A 17,913-nucleotide genomic window follows, 5' to 3' on the forward strand; every position below is an offset into this window, starting at 1 on the left:
GAGTGGATAGTCAGAAGCTTTTTCCCAGGGTGGAAGAGTCAGGGGGCATAGGTTTAAGGTGCGAGGGGCAAGGTTTAAAGGAGATGTATGAGGCAGATTTTTTTTTTTACACGGAGTAGTGGGTGCCTGGAACTTGTTGCCGGGGGAGGTAGTGGAAGCAGCTATGGTAGTGACTTTTAAGGGGTATCTTGACAAATGCATGAATAGGATGGGAAGAGAGATATGGTCCCCAAAAGGGTAGAGGGTTTTAGTTAAGTCGGGCAGCATGGTCGGTGCAGGCTGTTCCTGTGCTGTAATTTTCTTTGTTTTTCGTGTGCAGACCCTACAACTTACAGGAGTATACCCAATTTTTTCTTTTTTTCCCTACCAAGTCTTCCTACACTGCAATCTTTAATCCTGCTGTTGATATTCCCCAGCCTTCTAATATGTGAAGTGTGAGGACCCATGTTTTCTTTTCTTTTAGGATCTTTGCTCTATGTTCTGATGAAACACGTCAACAATTTTCTTTTGAAATGTGATGTTTGCAGCTGTGGGTTTATACAAAAAGGATGTGGTTTGGACAAGTAGATTCAAACTAATGACAACAGCATAAAAACTGAAACTAATCAAGAACCTGTGAAATACGCCAATGACATATCCATCAAACCATGTTATCAGCACTTAAAGCAATCAAGTAACTACTTAAAGTATATAACAATCACTACCTTGGTGATAATATTGCATTAGCAACTTCCTCCCCATGATGCCCGTACCACATTCTAAAACCAGTCTGGTTTTCATTCCATAACATCCAGCAGCATGGAAATAGGGTGAGAACATTGGGATTAAGATACTAATGTTGTGATCAGGGCAAATGACTGGTTAAGCCAAATGGTTTTGTTGTGTTGTAATGTCTGTCTTAACTAAGTTTTGACTTCACAATTCACCTTGTTTCTAAAATTGTACTGTTTTAGCATACAAATTTTCAGAATGCATCTCTGAATTAATTTCTTCTTAGTTTTAAAAGATGATCCATTCATTTTAGATTGCTCCCACAGAAATAGCACAGTGAGGAACTTGAGTGCAATATTTGGGTTTACCGGTACAACCTGGTGGATCCAAAACCCTAATTTTCTCACTTGCACTGTTGAATCCTGTACAACAAAGTGTGGCTCTTCCATGCTTTTTCTCAACAATACTCCAGCTAGGGCCTAACCAGATTGTTTGAAATATTGAATTTTAGCTTTTAGCTTAATGTACTCCTGTTTCTCTACAACTTCATTCCATCACTCTGATTTTAAGGATTGTACCAGCCTGCAATGCCTCTCTGCACAGCAAGTGTGAGCAGTGCATGAATGCGTTGCAATCTTGGAGAGGTAAAGTTAAGAGTTGGATATCTTGCAGGTCACACTGAACTTTCTGGGGCATTTCATTAATTCAACCTCCATATTCAAATCTTTAATTTAAAAGAAGTCACACTCTATTACACTGGTTAGGCCCAGCTTGAGTATTGTCTAATTCTGGGCACCATCGTTTAGGAAAGATTTCATGGCCTAGAGTGGTCCTAATGTGTGACTGCAATTATATGGAGAGACAGGAGAAGCAGGGATTATTCGCTTTAAAGACTTAAGAAGAGATTTAATAGAGGCATTCAAAATTAAGGATTTTCATATAGTAGATAGGAGAAACTGTTTCCACTGGCAGGATTAGTACCAGAAGAACCATTTAATTGACAAAAGAACCAGATGTGAGATAAAGAGCACTTCTTAATGCTGTGAGTTATAATGATTTGGAACTCTGAAAGATTGGAGGATGCAGATTCAATAACTTTCAAAGGAAACTGTATAAATACCTGAAGATGAAAACATTTGTACTGTTATTAGGAAAAGACACATTCACCACCCTGTGTAAAAAATTTGCCTCACGAATCTCCTCTAAACTTTTCCCCCCACGCGCTTTAATTCATGTCCTCTAGTACTTGAACAAGACAAAACATGAAACATGCAAGTCTTTATTTTCTCTGCATTTCCTGCTTTTAATTTCAGATTTCCAGAATTTGCAGTTCTTGTTGTTAAGAGCAGCTTTATTTAGGTGGCTTGTAATTGGTGAAGACTTAACCACACAAAAGTAATTCTTATCACTGAATTTACTGAAGGGCTTCTAACAAACAAAAAAAAAACTGTTCAAAACCAAACTGCATTTATTCAATTTCGTTCTGTTTTAGATCTTTACAGGCATTGAATTGTGTCAGATTTCTCATTAAGTTTCATCCAACAGCAAGTGGCAGAGGTGATGCATTTCTCTTCCACATTCAACTCTGCTCAGCCTACACTTGCAGTTAACATACCAAAGAAATCTCAACTTTCAACTGTGGACATGTAACAGGCTAGAGACTGGTGGGTGGAGCAATAGGGAGGGGGAGTAGCTTAACCGTATTGAAATGGGAAGAGAGGTAAGCTTTACTCAGTTGTTCTGTTTTGGAGAATTTTCCCACAGCTCAAACAAACAGAACTGGGAAATGGCACATGAAGTACAGGCCCAGGGCACATTCCCACTACCAAACCAAACCCCTTGCTTAGTAGTGATGACAGCAGCTCCAAAGGAGTGTCTCCAACTCTCAACATGGAAGTGAGATTTCAAGAACTTAACTGGATCAGATGTTGGATGTCCAGCAAGTCTGAGAATCTGAAAACAGGACACAGCCTCCCAGCTCTTTCAACATCTTAACTGTTCTAGTCCTTCACTTCCTGCTGTGCATCAGAAAGCTAGTTAAAATGACAAAAAAAATCATTGTCATCTATGAAGTAATTCTTTAACTGCTGTTTTCGCAGCAGGGAGGATGTGACAATGTAAAGCAGAAGCTTCTTAAGCTGCAGCCCTCCCCCTCTTCCCCCTTTTGTTGACACTGATTGTTGGGACTGAAAAATAATCTAATTTCTCCACCCCTCCCCTCCATACACATATATATTATTTTTAAACAAAAAATACGAATACTTCTGGTGACAAAAAAGTTGTAGCTCAAGTCTGTTCAGTGAAACTATCAGTGAAATCTTGCTATAAATAGCTTTATGCCAGGCTCCTTTCCTGCCCAAAGGTAGATAGCGAGTACACAGCAGGCAGTCACATCGACAACTCGCGCTCTCTCTGGGTGCAGTGGTGGTGATCTTGCTGCTTTTTCTTTCTCTTGCTACATTTTTCACAGCTCCAAGTTACAAAAGTCCAAGAACAAAAATAAAGGAATTGTGCATCACAAGCCAGGAGTCACAGAGCGAGGTTGAGGTCTCTGCATGTGGAGCAGAGGGAGGTGGTCAGGGGCACCTATGCGATTTGACGGCCAGTGGGGAAGGGACATTGGGAGCCATGGTCTGGTGGGCAATGCCTCCCTCTTCAGTAAAGCCGCTTCTCGTAACTGAAAGAGAAAAATATGTATATAAAAAACACAAGCAGATGCTTGGAAAGATCAGCACACTACCATTGTAACCTGGAACATGAGGAATGGTCAATCATCCATCAAACTCCCCTCTTCACAACATGCATGACTACCCAAGGCTAAATACTTGGCCAAAAATCTGGTCGTACATCTCATTGCTGACAGTGGAGTCTTGCAGTGTGTAAACTGGCTCCTGTGTCTGCTTACATAACACGGGGAGTCAATGGTGTAGTGTACTGGTAATCCAGAGACCCAGGTTAATGATCTGGGGACATGGGTTCAAATTTCACCATGGCAGCTAGTGGAATTTATGTTCAATTTAGTAAAGCTAATCTCAGAAATAGTGTCACGACAACTATATCGACTGTTGTTAAAAAAGCTATCTGGTTCATCTGCCATTCTTACCTGGTCTGCCTACACACATCCTCAGCAATGTGGTTGATTCTTAACTGCCCTCTGAAATGGTTGAGCAAGACGCTCAGTTCAACTGTAATTGGGGATGTGCAACAAATACTGGCCTTGCCAGCGATGCCCATATTCCATGAAATAAAAAATGTGAATGCGCTTAGAAAATAATTCATTGACTGTGAATCTGAGGATGTGTAATGTGTTGTATGAATGCAAGCTCTTTCCTTCTTCCACCATTCTCTTAGCTGCTGGCACTAGTACGACGCTGCAAAGAGTCCCAACTTCCAAACTGTGATGCATAGATATCCAGAGTCGAGATCTACTCATCAACTTAGACACACTCCTGCAATTGTTTCATGAGTGTTACATAGCTGTGTCTGGCACGGCACTAGCTAGAAAAGATACCACTGGGAATTTCTCCACAAGTCATGTGGACACAGAATGAAGATTTGCACACTTAAGAGCACTGAACTCTCAGTGCCTCTGCTGAAATGTTTGTCAATTAGACTTATAATCCAGGCCCTAAAAAAAATCACCTGCTGCCAAAGTAGGAAGAACATTTTAAACTTTGTTGGACACAGTAGTCTTGCAGGCACTGAGGCTAATTATGAGACCACCTCACTGGCTTACTCAGCACAGACTGAGGACCAAGCCAGGGGTCTTCCTGCTCCACGGAGTGTAGTAAATTCTACAGGGAGACATTCTTCGCACTCATGTCACATGCATTCAGCTCTGTCTGAGATCCATAACCCAAATTCCAGGTTTGCACTCCCAGAGAGTCAAATTCCAAGCTGGAGTTCGAATTGCTAAGACCACTATCCACTGACTCACTGGGCAGAGAGGTTGTTCAACAGTGTTCGGTGTGTTTTAAGTGGCAAGCATTGTTAAGTATTAATCAACATTTGGGTTTACTTACATGGCACAAAAGTGTACCTGACATGTTGAATGCATGAGTGAAGAAGAGAAAGAAAGACAAAAGTATGGATAAAACAGCCATCAAGGCAAAACACAGCACTAGCTAAACATATAACTGAAAGCTACAGAACACCAGGCTAGTACAGCACATGCCCCACAGAAAGAGCTGCCCTCTTCATGTTATAATTAAGGCCACTAGTTTATAGTTTTCATAAGAGTAGAGTGGGGAGAGCCTGACGCACACTGTGTTATCATCAGTTAAAAAGAACAAACCCTGAAAACCCATGTAACATGAGAATGCAATATTTTGAGCCCCATAAACCAGTGGCCATCACTTGCTAATCTTACATGCTAAGGCCAGATTGCAGGCTCTGTACATGCACTATAGCAATCTATAGAAGAGCTGTCTGGAAGGGCATTGGGGTGGGTGGGGAAGGGCACGTGATAAGGAGGCAGGGCAGATTCTGAGTAACTTTCAACCATTCTTTGCAGTCAGCTGTTGTCTTGGACGTTGATGACCCTTGGACAATTGAGTTGTGGGCCCCACCACACACCAGGATTCCAACACTTCACCTCAGCATCTAAACCATTCACTGCTGCAGAATTACACAACTCAAAGGATCATCCCATTCCCTGGGGCTGGGGTAGGGAGAGCATTCAGATTTGATCCCCAACTCCTACAATGCTTAACCATTTGGCTGCAATCTGTAAAGACTTCTTTTTCTCCTTGAATGCATGCAAACAGCAAATCCTTGATTGGGTAAATGAAGCTCCATGAAGATACTTTAGAAATGGTTGCACATCACGGATAGCAACTGTGGATGAATTCAAGTCAGCTTCTAAAGGCTGTCAGTGATACTGTGAGAATCTCAAAACCTCAGAGACTGTCTAAAGGAACTGAGAAGCAACTGATATCCAAAAATAGACAAATTCACCTTTATTTAAGTGTCAAACGTAGCTGTGAATAGCACGTTTGTCTGAGTCAGAAGGTCACTGCTTCTAGTTGCACTCCAGAGACTTGAGCACAAAATCAAGACTGATACTTCAGTGCAGTAGTAAGGGAATGCTTTGCTGTCAAAGATGATATCCTTCACATAAGATAAAAGCTAATCTGCCTATCAAGGTAGACACAAAAGATTCCATACAGTAATCAAAGAGGAGAAGGGCAATTCTCCCTAGTGCTCTAGACAATATTGATTCCTTAACCAATACTATTAAATAGATATTGGTCATTATCACCTTGTTGGCTATAAATCTTGTGTTTGTACTGACTGTCATATTGCAAAAGTGACTACACTTCATGGGCACTTACTCAGCAGTTAACACACCCAATCAAATTGGAAACAAGAATTTGGGTCAACTGTGTAACTCAAATCCAACCCACAGAATAAAGGGGCTGAACTTCTAACAGGATAACACACACTAATTCTCCCTCTGGACAAGGTTCTGCCAAGTAACATGAATGAGGAAGGTTCAGACCAAGTCGAGATACCCCATTTCTAATTACAAAGAACTGAAACTTCGTAAGATTGTATCAGTATCCTACCAAAATTTAGAAAACATGTTGCACAGAACAGGACTGGAGTCAAGTAATACCTGTGCACTGGGAATGAGATTATGCAAGATCCCACACCAATAGTTTAACCTCTAATATAAGGGGGCAGACAAAAGCAAGGAAAGTACTGAGGGGGAGAAATAGAAAGTAGACGGCATGAGGAGAGAGGAGAACAGAGATGATAGTACAGAGAGGAGGCTGTATTGCTGATTTAGTTCAGTAGCAAATGGTTGCTTGGATGAGGAGGACGGGCGAAAAAACCGTAGCTTGAAAATGGGGGTAAAGTTTGTCTGATTTCCTAAAGAAGATCAAAGTAACGTTCCTTGCCTGCCTCAAATCAAACCTGACTCTGCAAACCCCCACCCTATTCCATCTGAAGACTGTAGGATGAGCATCTCCCTTCAGGCAGTGGGAGATGTTGGATTTCAGACGGTGAGAGAACCGAGCAGATGGGCTGCAACTAACCCATCACTACAAGCAAGAAAGAAAATCTAACTAAGTAGAAAAAATGGAGACACATGTTGGGAGACTTACGAATGCAGACCATGCACACCTCCTTCTACCTGAGCGGAGATGGTTCTCTTTTCAAACTTCAACTCTCCGGAGTACATCATTGACCTGAAAAACAGCAGGGGGTGGGGGAGTAAAAAATGAAAAGGTTACAGTGTAAAGGAAGGGCAGGGCCAAAAAGAAAAATAGTGGGTTAAAAGGCAAAGGAAGTAAAATGAACAAAAAGATATATTATTCAAGGCATATTTTCCCAAACATTTTTACAGCCTAAGTACCTGAAGCACATGTGACATTAAATGACTGTATGACAGTTCTTCTCCCGTTTCCCCCAAGGCACAATCCTCAGCCCCACTACATTCAGTTGGCCAGTTTGACATACAAAACTGACAGGAAAACACTAGGATTTCCACAAGCCTCCCTTACAGTTCATTCTTATCAATCACTTCCTCTCTCTCCTGCAGCTCCATAATGTTATCAGGAGAGATAAAAAACCCAAGGCTCAATGGGAAAAATTACTCTAGTGCATCAGCTGGAACGTAACTAGGGCTTTAAAATACCTGCCTGTCATCTGTTGGTTTTTCCCAATTGTAAGGCAATGACTTCTTAGCCACAGAATAATAATGTTGAGATTGGATAGTCAATGAAATGGGGAAAGAAAGGCTCTGACACAAACCTTAGGATGGAGAGGCTCTTGGCTCCAATGTCCTGGCATCCATGCTGTATCCCTGCAATCAGGTAAGGTGCAAACTTCTGGATCGAGCCCTTGTCCTGAACTGATCCCGACACTCCCTGGGCTACTTTCACCTTATCACCTTCACTGAATACAATGCACAATGGAATTAGCATCAAGGAAAGGAATTTCACAAACTGCCTTGTGCACTGAGGATAGCTGGGGTGTAATCCCATTGTCTACTGGCTGGCTGGCTGGTGCTGAGAACAGGCTAGGATTTGTGGTCCAAATAATCACCTTTTATACATATGTGCAGAGTATAAAAGTACAGATTAAATGACTTGTAAGTACAAGTACAATACGAAAGGTATGACATTGTAGTCGATACTGAGATGTAAAGATATATGGGATAAAAATGGGAACATGGAGTTGGACGGCAAATCAACCGAGATCTTTCAACGACAGACCATATTCAAGTGACTAAATGGTATACATCTGATTCTGTCATCCTGAATTAGGGAGCTTAGGAAGGGGATGGCATTATTGGCTCACATTCAGACTGAAACTCAGCTAAAGTTGCATCAGACAGGAGGCACAGTGTATTTGCCCCTCAACACACAAATGGGCAACACAGGAGGGTATTGATTACTCTGTTCCAGTGCTGCCCCAGCGACAGCCCCGCCAGGTCTTACCTGAAGTAGCGTTTCTGACTGTTTGTGTTTTTTTCCATTGCATCCAAGGATCCCATGCCACGATATTTCTTCAACCTCACTCCATCCGAGAAGAAGTACTCACCCGGGGCCTCCGTGGTAGCAGCCAGTAATGAACCCATCATCACTGAAAAAGGGAGAGAGATAACACAAAGAAGCCAAGAGCAAGACAAAGCAACCAAGAGAGAAACAGTGAATAAGACAGAGTGAAAGAAAAGGGGGAAAAAAAATGTTAATTTATTGAGGCTGTGAGCTAAATTAGGTTCATTAGAATACAATTTGCTGCTTTCCTGTTGAGCTAAGTACCGTCAGTTTCCCACCCCAGCTGTATTATATGCAGTGGGTATTCATACCACATAGGTTTGCTACAGAATGGGTTATAAACAGAGTAAAGCTCCCCCTACACTGCAGGGTCAATCTGGCATGCAGAGCTAAACTCCAGCTTTTCTCCACTACAAATATTCTCTTAAAGCCTTCTCTCTTCCTTCCTCTACCCTATCTCCAAAAAGTATGAGAGCCTCGGACATTCTTATCACAAAGATTGAAACCATTTGATCAGCTGCCTTTGTCACTTCCCTTCCTCCTCTTAGCCCATTAAGTCAAACTTCCCTTAAGCCTCCCCTGCTCTAGCCCTGGAACTTCGTCTATTTTCTCATACATCTCCCCTCATGCTCCTGCCAAGACCATCTTGTCTGAGACCCATCTCCTGATCCCTGGTAACTCCCACCAAACTGCTGTCAAGCTGAACTTCCCTTCTTGACCCTCACATGAGCTGATGTTAACAGCTTCCTCTCCTCTGTTTCCCACCCCTCAGATCAATCATGCTTCCACTCAAATGTTTACCCGAGCCCTCTGAACTTGCAAACTACTGTTCAGTTTCCAATTTCCTTTTCCTCTTCATAGGCCCTGAACATTTTGTCACTTCCTAAAATCTGTGTTCATCTTTCCAGCAATTCTATATTTGAAATTTGCCACTCTGTTTCCATCTGTGCCATAGCCCTGAAAAGTCTCAGGACTATAATGAATCTTGGTCCACTGGCATCTTAAATTTAAAATTCTCATTCTTGTGTTCAAATAACTTTGTGGCCTTGCACCCATTCTCCCACCCCACCCCCAATCTCTGCAGCAGCATGCAATCCTCCAAAACATCTGCACAACAAATTTACACTCCCTGCTTTCACTGGTGGTTTCAGCCACTAAGCCCGAGTCTGGAATTCCCTCCTTAACACTTCCATTTCTCTTTCTTCCTTCAAAACCTTTAAAAACCTGTTTCTTTGACAAAGCTCTTGATCAATTGTCCTAAAATCTCCATTTTGACACCATTGTGCTCCCTGTGTGGAAGGCCTCTTGTGGTTATTCATATAAATGTTACTTGTTGCAACTTAGTCAAAACAGTGAAGATGAAATATCATGCAGATACCTGTTGAGGCTCCCAAGGCCAGAGCTTTCACCACATGTCCAACTGTCTGGATTCCACCATCAGCAATGACTGGGACCCCAAACCGGCGAGCGTACTCTGCCACCTTGTATACTGCAGTCCCCTGAGGTCTGCCACAGGCCATAACTGAAATGGAAATTAACTGTACAGATGAAGAAGCTCAGTCTCTGCATCTCTCGTAGTAATTACTCATCACTTGTTTCAGGAGTGCCAGCCCAGGGTTGAGCTCCAAAATTATGCAAAGTCAATTAGCAATTTTCTGTTGTCCAAGGGGGTTGACATGACAAGAGACATCTTATCTCTCCCCACCCTCATCTAATGAATCACAAGTCATGCCTGCACAGGAGACAACAATCCAGTTCATGGATTCCATGCCTATTCTTTGTAGAGGTCCACTTCTCCCCTCTATCCCTTGTAACTCTGCAGGTTTATTTTCGCAACTGCCCACTCAATTTCCCTTTGAAATCATTGTCTCCACTTCTGCCACCCACGTAGGCAGCAAATTCCAGGACATTACCACATGCTGCACAGAAGCAGGATGAATAACTACTTTATTGAGGAGCAGGGGAGGGGCTAAACCCACAAACCATCCAGTTAAATTTTGTAAAACGGTAATTCAGGCCAAGCCTTGGAATATCGTTTAAGTCTGCTAAGTCTACTAGGGGCAGCACAATAGCACAGTGATTAGCACTGCTGCTCCACAGCACCAGGGATCCAGGTTCAATTCCTGGCTTGGGTCACTGTCTGTGTGGAGTTTGCACGTTCTCCTCCTGTCTGTGTGGGTTTCCTCCGGGAGCTCTGGTTTCCTCCCACATTCTGAAAGATGTGCTGGTTAGGTGCATTGACCCGAATAGGCGCCAGAATGTGGCGACTAGGGGAATTTCATAGCAAGTTCATTGCGATGTTAATGTAACTCTTAATTGTGACTAATAAATAAACTTCAAAAAAATAAATAAATGCAAGTTGCTAATGAACAGTCCAAAGCTTAACACCACAAATTTGCTTGGTCAGTGCCTGAGAGTGGTCTCAGTATCCAACCCGCCAGCTGTGCTGCAGTATGTATGCTCCACAGGATCCACATGATGCAACTCATCAGTTACTTCGACAGCACCACCCTTCCTTGTAACGACCATCGTCGAGCAGGATTAGAACTGCATCTCATGGGACCACCATTACCCCCATGTCACATTTGTCTTGCAGTACTTTGCATCAGCCCAAGGTCCAGAAAGGTGCTGTAGAAATGCCAGCTCTCTTTTTACCTTTCTTTCCACTGCTGGTTTGTCATCACCCTAGAATCCCCTGATAAAAGCAAAATATTGCGAGTGCTGGAATCTGAAACAAAAACAGAAAACGCTGGAAAATCTCAGCAGGTCTGACAGCATCTGCTCTGACGAAGGGACATTCTGACCTGAAACGTTGGCTCTATTCTCTTTCTGTAGATGCTGTCAGACCTGCTGAGATTTTATTTTGTCCCTGGAATCCCCTACCTGATCCAGTTGTGAGACCAGCACCACTACGAGGATACCTGATTCAAAGAAAAGACTCACCTCCACCTTTTTGATAGGCCAATAAGCTACAAGTAATAAATGCTAGCCTAGCCCATGACACCCACATCTTGCACATAAAGATAGGCAGAGCCAGGTACTGCAGGCAAAGAAAGATGCAAAGCAGATGAGGGCTCGGCACAGTCACCAATGAAAAGATCAATGATCATCGACACCTGGCAACTGCTCGAGAGTCCCCCCACCCCTGACTCAGTGTTGAAGGAGCTGAGAATCGTCAATCAGTCTCCCGTCTGCAGTGCTGCTCTACACCATCCAAGAACAGAGGAACTCTTCCCAACACAGCTGCAGCAGTGCACTCTGCTGGCCACAATAGTAACTGCACATTATTTCCAGTTTGTGTCTCACTCGCCATCAGCTCATTCCTACACAGACTAACCAGCATCTGAATGAAACCTACTCAAATCTCAATTTGACTCCTCCCTTCACAGACTATTCTAATTTCTGCCACAAACTCTTGAGCCAGACTGTATAATTTGCATTTACAATTCATTCTCAGGCTGAACTGTCTCTATCCAGCAGCCTCTTTCACAGTTACACTGTTAGTTTGTTGTTGATAACAATTTTAACAGGCTTGCACCCTGTTGATTGGGGGCTCAGTGTGGATGACCTGGTCAGGGGGCTTGGTGCGGGTGCCCTGGTCAGGGGGCTCGCTGCAGGTGATCAGGGTGCTCAGAATTTCTCTGTCGTCCCAGAATTACTCCATGGGATATTCTACTGGTTAAAATGTTTAGCTAGAATAAGCTAAATGTCACACTAACAAGCTCTGACTGATAGAAAAATCTACTTTTTTGTGAAGTTTATTCTCCTATTTAAATGGCAAATTGGCCCAAGGGACTAAATAACTGTTTGCTGTTCCTGTATCATATGTTTCCATCTCCCAAATTAGTTATCTTGTTCCAAATTCAAATAGCTCTGTGCTGTGACTTGGAGGCGACAGGGACTGGATTCAGGTGCTGTCATTTCATGGTGGAATTTACATCAATAATAGGTAGATTCATCTCATCCAGTTTACGTTTGGATTCCAGTCTGCAGTGAACAACAGGCTCTAACATGCCCCATGCACTTTTAACCCCTGGTTTAACTCTGAAGTCCAGACCCACCTTCCTGGGTGATGCAGATCGAGCCACAGCCCATCCCAACCCGTAGCGCATCCACTCCCGCATCAATCAGATTCTTGGCTTGTGCTGCTGTTACCACTGTGGAAGGAAAAGAGGATTAAAATGAATAAGCAAAATAGTATGGAATTCATGGCCTTGGATCCCTCACAGAGAAGGCAGTTTATCCTTGTGGGGAAAAGACTAGGTGCTTCCCAATCGGCAGGGGAAGGCGTGATTAAGAACATGTCACTTTGCTTGTGAGAGCACAAAAAGGAGATCCAGCCCACCTACCCCATTTGGCCACAACCTTTATACATCTTCCCTTAAAATGGACTCCATCCAACCATTTAATCACCAGCCAGAGCCTACATCCACTCTTCTTTACCATGGGCTCGAACCCACCCATTTACACAGCCCAAGTACAATTTCCATTAGTGCAATGGACTACCAGGCTAGATTCTGGGCTCCAGTCCTCGTGTGGGGCTCAAATCCACAGATGACAGGCCAAAACTTAAACTGAGAAAAGCTTACAAGTGAAAGGTAAGAGGCTAGAAAAGGGTAAGATACAGCTAAAGTTTATCTCCACTTACCATTCCCACCAACCACCTGCAACTCAGGATATTTTTGCTTAATGTAACGGATCATATTTATCTGGAAGACGGAGTTTCCCTGGGATGAATCCTGGAATCGATGGAACAAAGGTAGATTACAAAACCCATTAAGTCGAAAACTCCCCCTCTGTTCTCCTCCATCAAACAGCTCAACTCACACCCACCTGGAGATGGGACCTCATTTTTAACACTTCAACTGAATGATAGCACCTCTGACAGTGCAGCATTTCCTCAGTACTGCATAGGGGCGGGGGGACGTCAGCCTGAATTGGAATTTGAATACACGATCTTTTGACTCAGATGCCAATTTGCAACACACTAAGTCAAGTGTTGGCATCAATGGGATGGGACATGAATGAAGCCTGCTCTCAAGGTAGAGTCACTACCAATCACTGAATCATGGCTGCTAAAATCTCACTTCCCTGAATTCCAGTTTGGTTCTTACCAACACAACCACATCCACTCCAGCCTGCATCAAGAGGTCCAGCCGGTATTTATCATCTTCCCGTGTTCCGATAGCCGCGCCACACAGCAGCTGTTTCCGTGAGTCTTTTGAGGCCAGTGGGTAATCGCGGTTCTTCTTCAAGTCAGTCCGTGCAATGATGGAGATCAACTCATCCATGTCATTAACAATTGGCAGCTTCCCTGAACAGAAAGACAGAATATCACACAAGCCAAACACAGGGTGAATATCCACAGGCGCATCGGCACCAGTAGGCAGGACTGGTCACTTAGAGTCACCGAGGACAAAACTAGTCACTCGTGCCACTCACATTTCCCCTCGTCTGCCACCAGCACTGCCCTCCCCCCAGTTCCTCATGAACTCCACTGCCGTACCGTTCTTGATGGGCTAACCCTGCGCCATGTTACCACGATACCTGTACCTTTCTTGCTGCGTTGTAGAATTTCATTGGCTTCCTTGAGGGTTACACCAGCTGGAGCAACAACTAGGTCTTCCCGCTTCGTCATCACCTAAACAAGGAAAAACCAAGAGTCAGCATTCCCCGCACAGACAGACACCACACATTTATTACCTACGAAAACACTGACAATGTATAGTACACAGGAAGGAATATATTCTCACTTTACTCTTGCAATCCAAGCTTGTCATACCTCACTCAAGGCTGTGTCATAATCCTTCTCTGACAGGAAGTCGATATCCCGCGAGGTGACAATCCCCATCAGCTTGCTTCCCATCTTCCCTGTTTCTGTGACTGGAATTCCTGAGAAGCCGTGCCGCAATTTGGCTTCGAAAACATCCCCAACTGTGTGGTGGAGGCTCATGACCACTGGGTCAGTAATGAAGCCCTGCTCAAACTTCTGCAGGAGAAAAGATGCATATGAATTACAAACAGGACGGGGTTTCACTGGAACTTGGTCTTATCACAGCAATGAAAAGATGGGACATCTGGTGCAGGGTGAGTTTTGGTGGAAAAAGCCTTCATCCTCAATACACAACTAGCATCAGGTACAGAAATGTGAGGGCGCTTAGAGTTTTTTGCACTCCCACCAGGTGAAATTTAAAGGAATAACTTCAAACCGGAGTTTAATTAGGTTTTTGACAGTCATGGGTATTAAGTGATATGGAGCCAAGGCAAGTGGATGAATCGAAGAAAATCCTTCAATAAAAAGGGGAAAACTATGTGCAGAATTATACCCAGTAAGAAGTCTCACAACACCAGGTTAAAGTCCAACAAGTTTATCTGGTAGCACAAGCCACTAGCTTTCGGAGCGCTGCTCCTTCATCAGGTGAGTGGGATTTCAGTTCACAAACAAGGTATCTAAAGACACAAACTCAATTTACAAAATAATTGTTGGAATGTGAATCTTAGACTTGCATTCCAACCGTTATTTTGTAAACTGAGTTCGTGTCTTTAAATGCCCTGTTTGTGAACTAAAACCCCACTCACCTGATGAAGGAACAGCGCTCCGAAAGCTAGTGGCTTGTGCTACCAAATAAACCTGTTGGACTTTAACCTGGTGTTGTGAGACTTCTTACTATGTTTATCCCAGTCTAATGCTGGCATTTCCACATCAAAATTATACCTACAATCATGGAAAAATAGTGCCCCACCTAAGATTCATGTGAAAGAAATCGAATAAAAGTGAGGTTTTGGGGGCTGAGGGGAGCAGATGGATGGAGTGGATAGGGCAGAGAGGGGGGAGTGGGCAGGACAGAGAAGCAGCACTCATTCATCATTGCTTGACAGAAGGGGCGAGTACCAGCTTCAATTCTGACTCAGACGTAGTGAGCAGCATGGAAGTTTTTTTTAAATCATGCAAATCATGATGTTCATCATGAATAATGCATTATCAGAGGTGCGATATATATTGCAATAAAATCTTGATGAAATAAAATGTAATAAACATTTTGTCACATACAGCAATTTATTTCAGTTCTACTAAATTGCAAAGCATGCGAGTGGAGCCCACCTTAACTTTGCGGACCTCGTTAGCTTGAAACTCTGGGGTACAGTTATGGTGAATGAATCCAATTCCACCCATTAACTAGAGAGAGAGAAAGACAAAAAGCAAAATTGTCATGAGTTATCACAAGTCATGCAACCCTGGTTAAGGTAGCCTGTATGTGTTTGTATCGAGGCATAGCCCAAAACGGATGTCAACACAGGGAGTAGAACACACAGCAGCACTCCTAATACAGCACAAGTTAGGTAAAGCATGGCACCCACTACATGGTGTCAAACACTTCCAGATTCATTTATTACACCCATGAGGTGTAACCATCTCTTCCTACCCAGTGGTCATGGCAGCCCGGGTTGAAGATTAGGTCATGGGGACTTCCTCCACTTTGGCAGAAAGAGCAGAAAGCAGTACATTATCTGAATGGAAAGAGACCAGAGAATTCTACAGAACAGGGGTATCTGGGTGTCCTAGTACATGAATTTCAAAATGTTGGTATGTAGGTCCAACAAGTGATTAGGAAGGGATACGGAGTGTGGGCATTTATTGCAAGAGGAATAGGAGTAAAAACATGGTGGTGGGGGGTTGGAAGCTATTCTATACGGAGTTGATGAGACATCTGGAATATGTTGTGCAGTTTAGGCCTCCTTGCTAAAAAGATATAATTACGTCTGAAACAATCCAGAGTAGGGTCACTCGACTGATTCCTGGGATGAGGGAGTTATGTTAGGAGGAAGGTTCAGCAGGTTGGATCTATACCACTGGAGTTAGACAAGTGAGAGGTGATTTTATTGAAACAACAAAGATGCTGAGGGGACTTGACAAAATAAATACTGAAAGGACATTTCACTTTGTGGGAGGGACTAGGACCAGGGACACTGTTTAAAAATAAGGAGTCTTCCATTTAAAACTGAGGTACAGTGACTTTATTTTCCCTCAAGAGGGCCATTAGTCTTTTTTTTAATTCATTATGGGATATGGGCCCTGCTGTCTGGGTCAGCATTTACTGGCCATTCCCAATCATCCTCCATGGTCATTAGATTTTTAACTCTAAATTTGTATTGTTTTCAAATATTATCATCTGCTATGGTGGGATTCAAACCTGGATCCTCAGAGCATTAACCTGGGTCTCTGGACTACTAATTGAGTGATAATATCACATGCCTCCCCAGACATCAGTGGAGGCTGGGGAATTGATTCAATACACTCAAGGCAGAGTTAGATAAATTTTTGATCATCAAGGGAGTCAAAGGTTATTGGAGGCCAGACAGAAAAGTGGAGTTGAGCCCACAATGAGATCAACTATGACCTTATCAAATGGCAGAGAAAGGAAGGGACCTTACTCTTTCTCCCAATTCTTGATGGCTCGATCCAACCCAGAGTTTGGTGCTGAGCGGACGATATGTTTTCTCAGAATCTCATCCCTTCTTCCACCACTGACTTTTTGTTTGCCAACACTGGATGTAAAACCGAGACTGAAGTGGATTATAACTCTCACCTCAAATGGAGACTACCCCAGCACTCACTCAACAATCACCTCCACCTGAGTTTAAGGCAGCAACTTCACACAGAAACTTGGGTCTGAGAAAGTGAACCACATCTCCTCAAAAAAAGGGCAACTATTAAGAAATATTGCCTTTTCCCAAACAGCTTATTCAATAATTTGCTGGCCAATATTATAAAGGGTCAAGGGGCTCACTTCAAAAGTTATATCTTCCCACTTTCAGGAAATAGGAAAGGTGTTCTTATACTGCATGCAGAAGACAAGAGATGCTATAATCTACTAACTTAATTACAAGTTTATAACAGAATTATTTAACACGTAATACACTAAGTGGATAACTGCATTGCAACATTAATGACTATAATAGATTAAAAAAAGTAGTCTTGGTTCCAATACAGAATCCAGGTAATATCAGTTAAAATAAGAAAACCCACCAACGCCTCTACTTTCTCAGGAGACTAAGGAATTTCAACATGTCCGCTATAGCTTTCACCTTTTACTTATGTACCACTGGTACATAAGTCTGGTTGTATCACAGCGTGGTACGTTTCCTGCTTTGACCAAGACCACAAGGAACTACAAAGGGTCATGAACGAAGCCCACTCTATCACACAAACCAATCTCCCATCCACTGACTCTTATCTACAATTCTTGCTGCCTTAGAAAAGCAGCCAGCATCATCAAGGACCCCATGCACCCCAGACATACTCTCTTCCACCTTATTCCGCTGGGAAAAAGATACAAAATTCTGAGGTCATATGTCAATCAACTCAAAAACAGCTTCTTCCCTGTTACCAACAGGCCTCTGAATGGACCTACCTTATGTTCAGTTAATCTTTCTCTACACTCTGGCTATGACTGTAACATTACATTCTATACCCTCTCCTTTCCTTCTCTATGAATGGTGTGCTTTATCTATAAAGCACGCAAGAAACAATACTTTTCACTGTGTACTAATACATGCAACAATAATAAATCAAATCAAATCATTACCAACAATATTCCAAGTAAGTTACCTGAACTCTCGAGTGAATCATTTGTTGGGCAGATGGACACAAAAGCTGCCTGCTTTACATTATCCAACCCCTCAACAACCGAAG

At 43.0% G+C, this 17,913-nt stretch overlaps 1 protein-coding gene across 3 annotated transcripts in view; it reads right to left on the reverse strand.

The window, feature by feature from the left end:
* Positions 1-1,989: 1,989 nt before the first annotated feature.
* The window catches only part of LOC145355448 (inosine-5'-monophosphate dehydrogenase 1), a 57,458-nt gene continuing 41,534 nt past the window's right edge, over positions 1,990-17,913 (reverse strand). For 2 of the 3 annotated variants that reach the window (XM_080207564.1, XM_080207566.1), the window contains exons 5-16: positions 15,322-15,396; positions 14,002-14,208; positions 13,773-13,860; positions 13,334-13,533; positions 12,868-12,958; positions 12,281-12,376; positions 9,598-9,741; positions 8,160-8,304; positions 7,471-7,614; positions 6,822-6,905; positions 4,734-4,750; positions 1,990-3,388 (exon numbers count right to left, since the gene is read on the reverse strand). In XM_080207564.1, coding sequence (XP_080063690.1) covers positions 3,288-3,388; positions 4,734-4,750; positions 6,822-6,905; positions 7,471-7,614; positions 8,160-8,304; positions 9,598-9,741; positions 12,281-12,376; positions 12,868-12,958; positions 13,334-13,533; positions 13,773-13,860; positions 14,002-14,208; positions 15,322-15,396 — 1,392 coding nt within the window. In that variant the 3' untranslated portion in view covers positions 1,990-3,287. The remainder of the gene's footprint in view (positions 3,389-4,733; positions 4,751-6,821; positions 6,906-7,470; positions 7,615-8,159; positions 8,305-9,597; positions 9,742-12,280; positions 12,377-12,867; positions 12,959-13,333; positions 13,534-13,772; positions 13,861-14,001; positions 14,209-15,321; positions 15,397-17,913) is intronic. The other variant, XM_080207565.1, reaches the window with a different exon arrangement.

The sequence above is a fragment of the Carcharhinus amblyrhynchos genome, chromosome 19, assembly GCF_965287045.1.
Source record: "Carcharhinus amblyrhynchos chromosome 19, sCarAmb.v2.hapA, whole genome shotgun sequence".
Classification (NCBI taxonomy): Eukaryota; Metazoa; Chordata; class Chondrichthyes; order Carcharhiniformes; family Carcharhinidae; genus Carcharhinus; species Carcharhinus amblyrhynchos.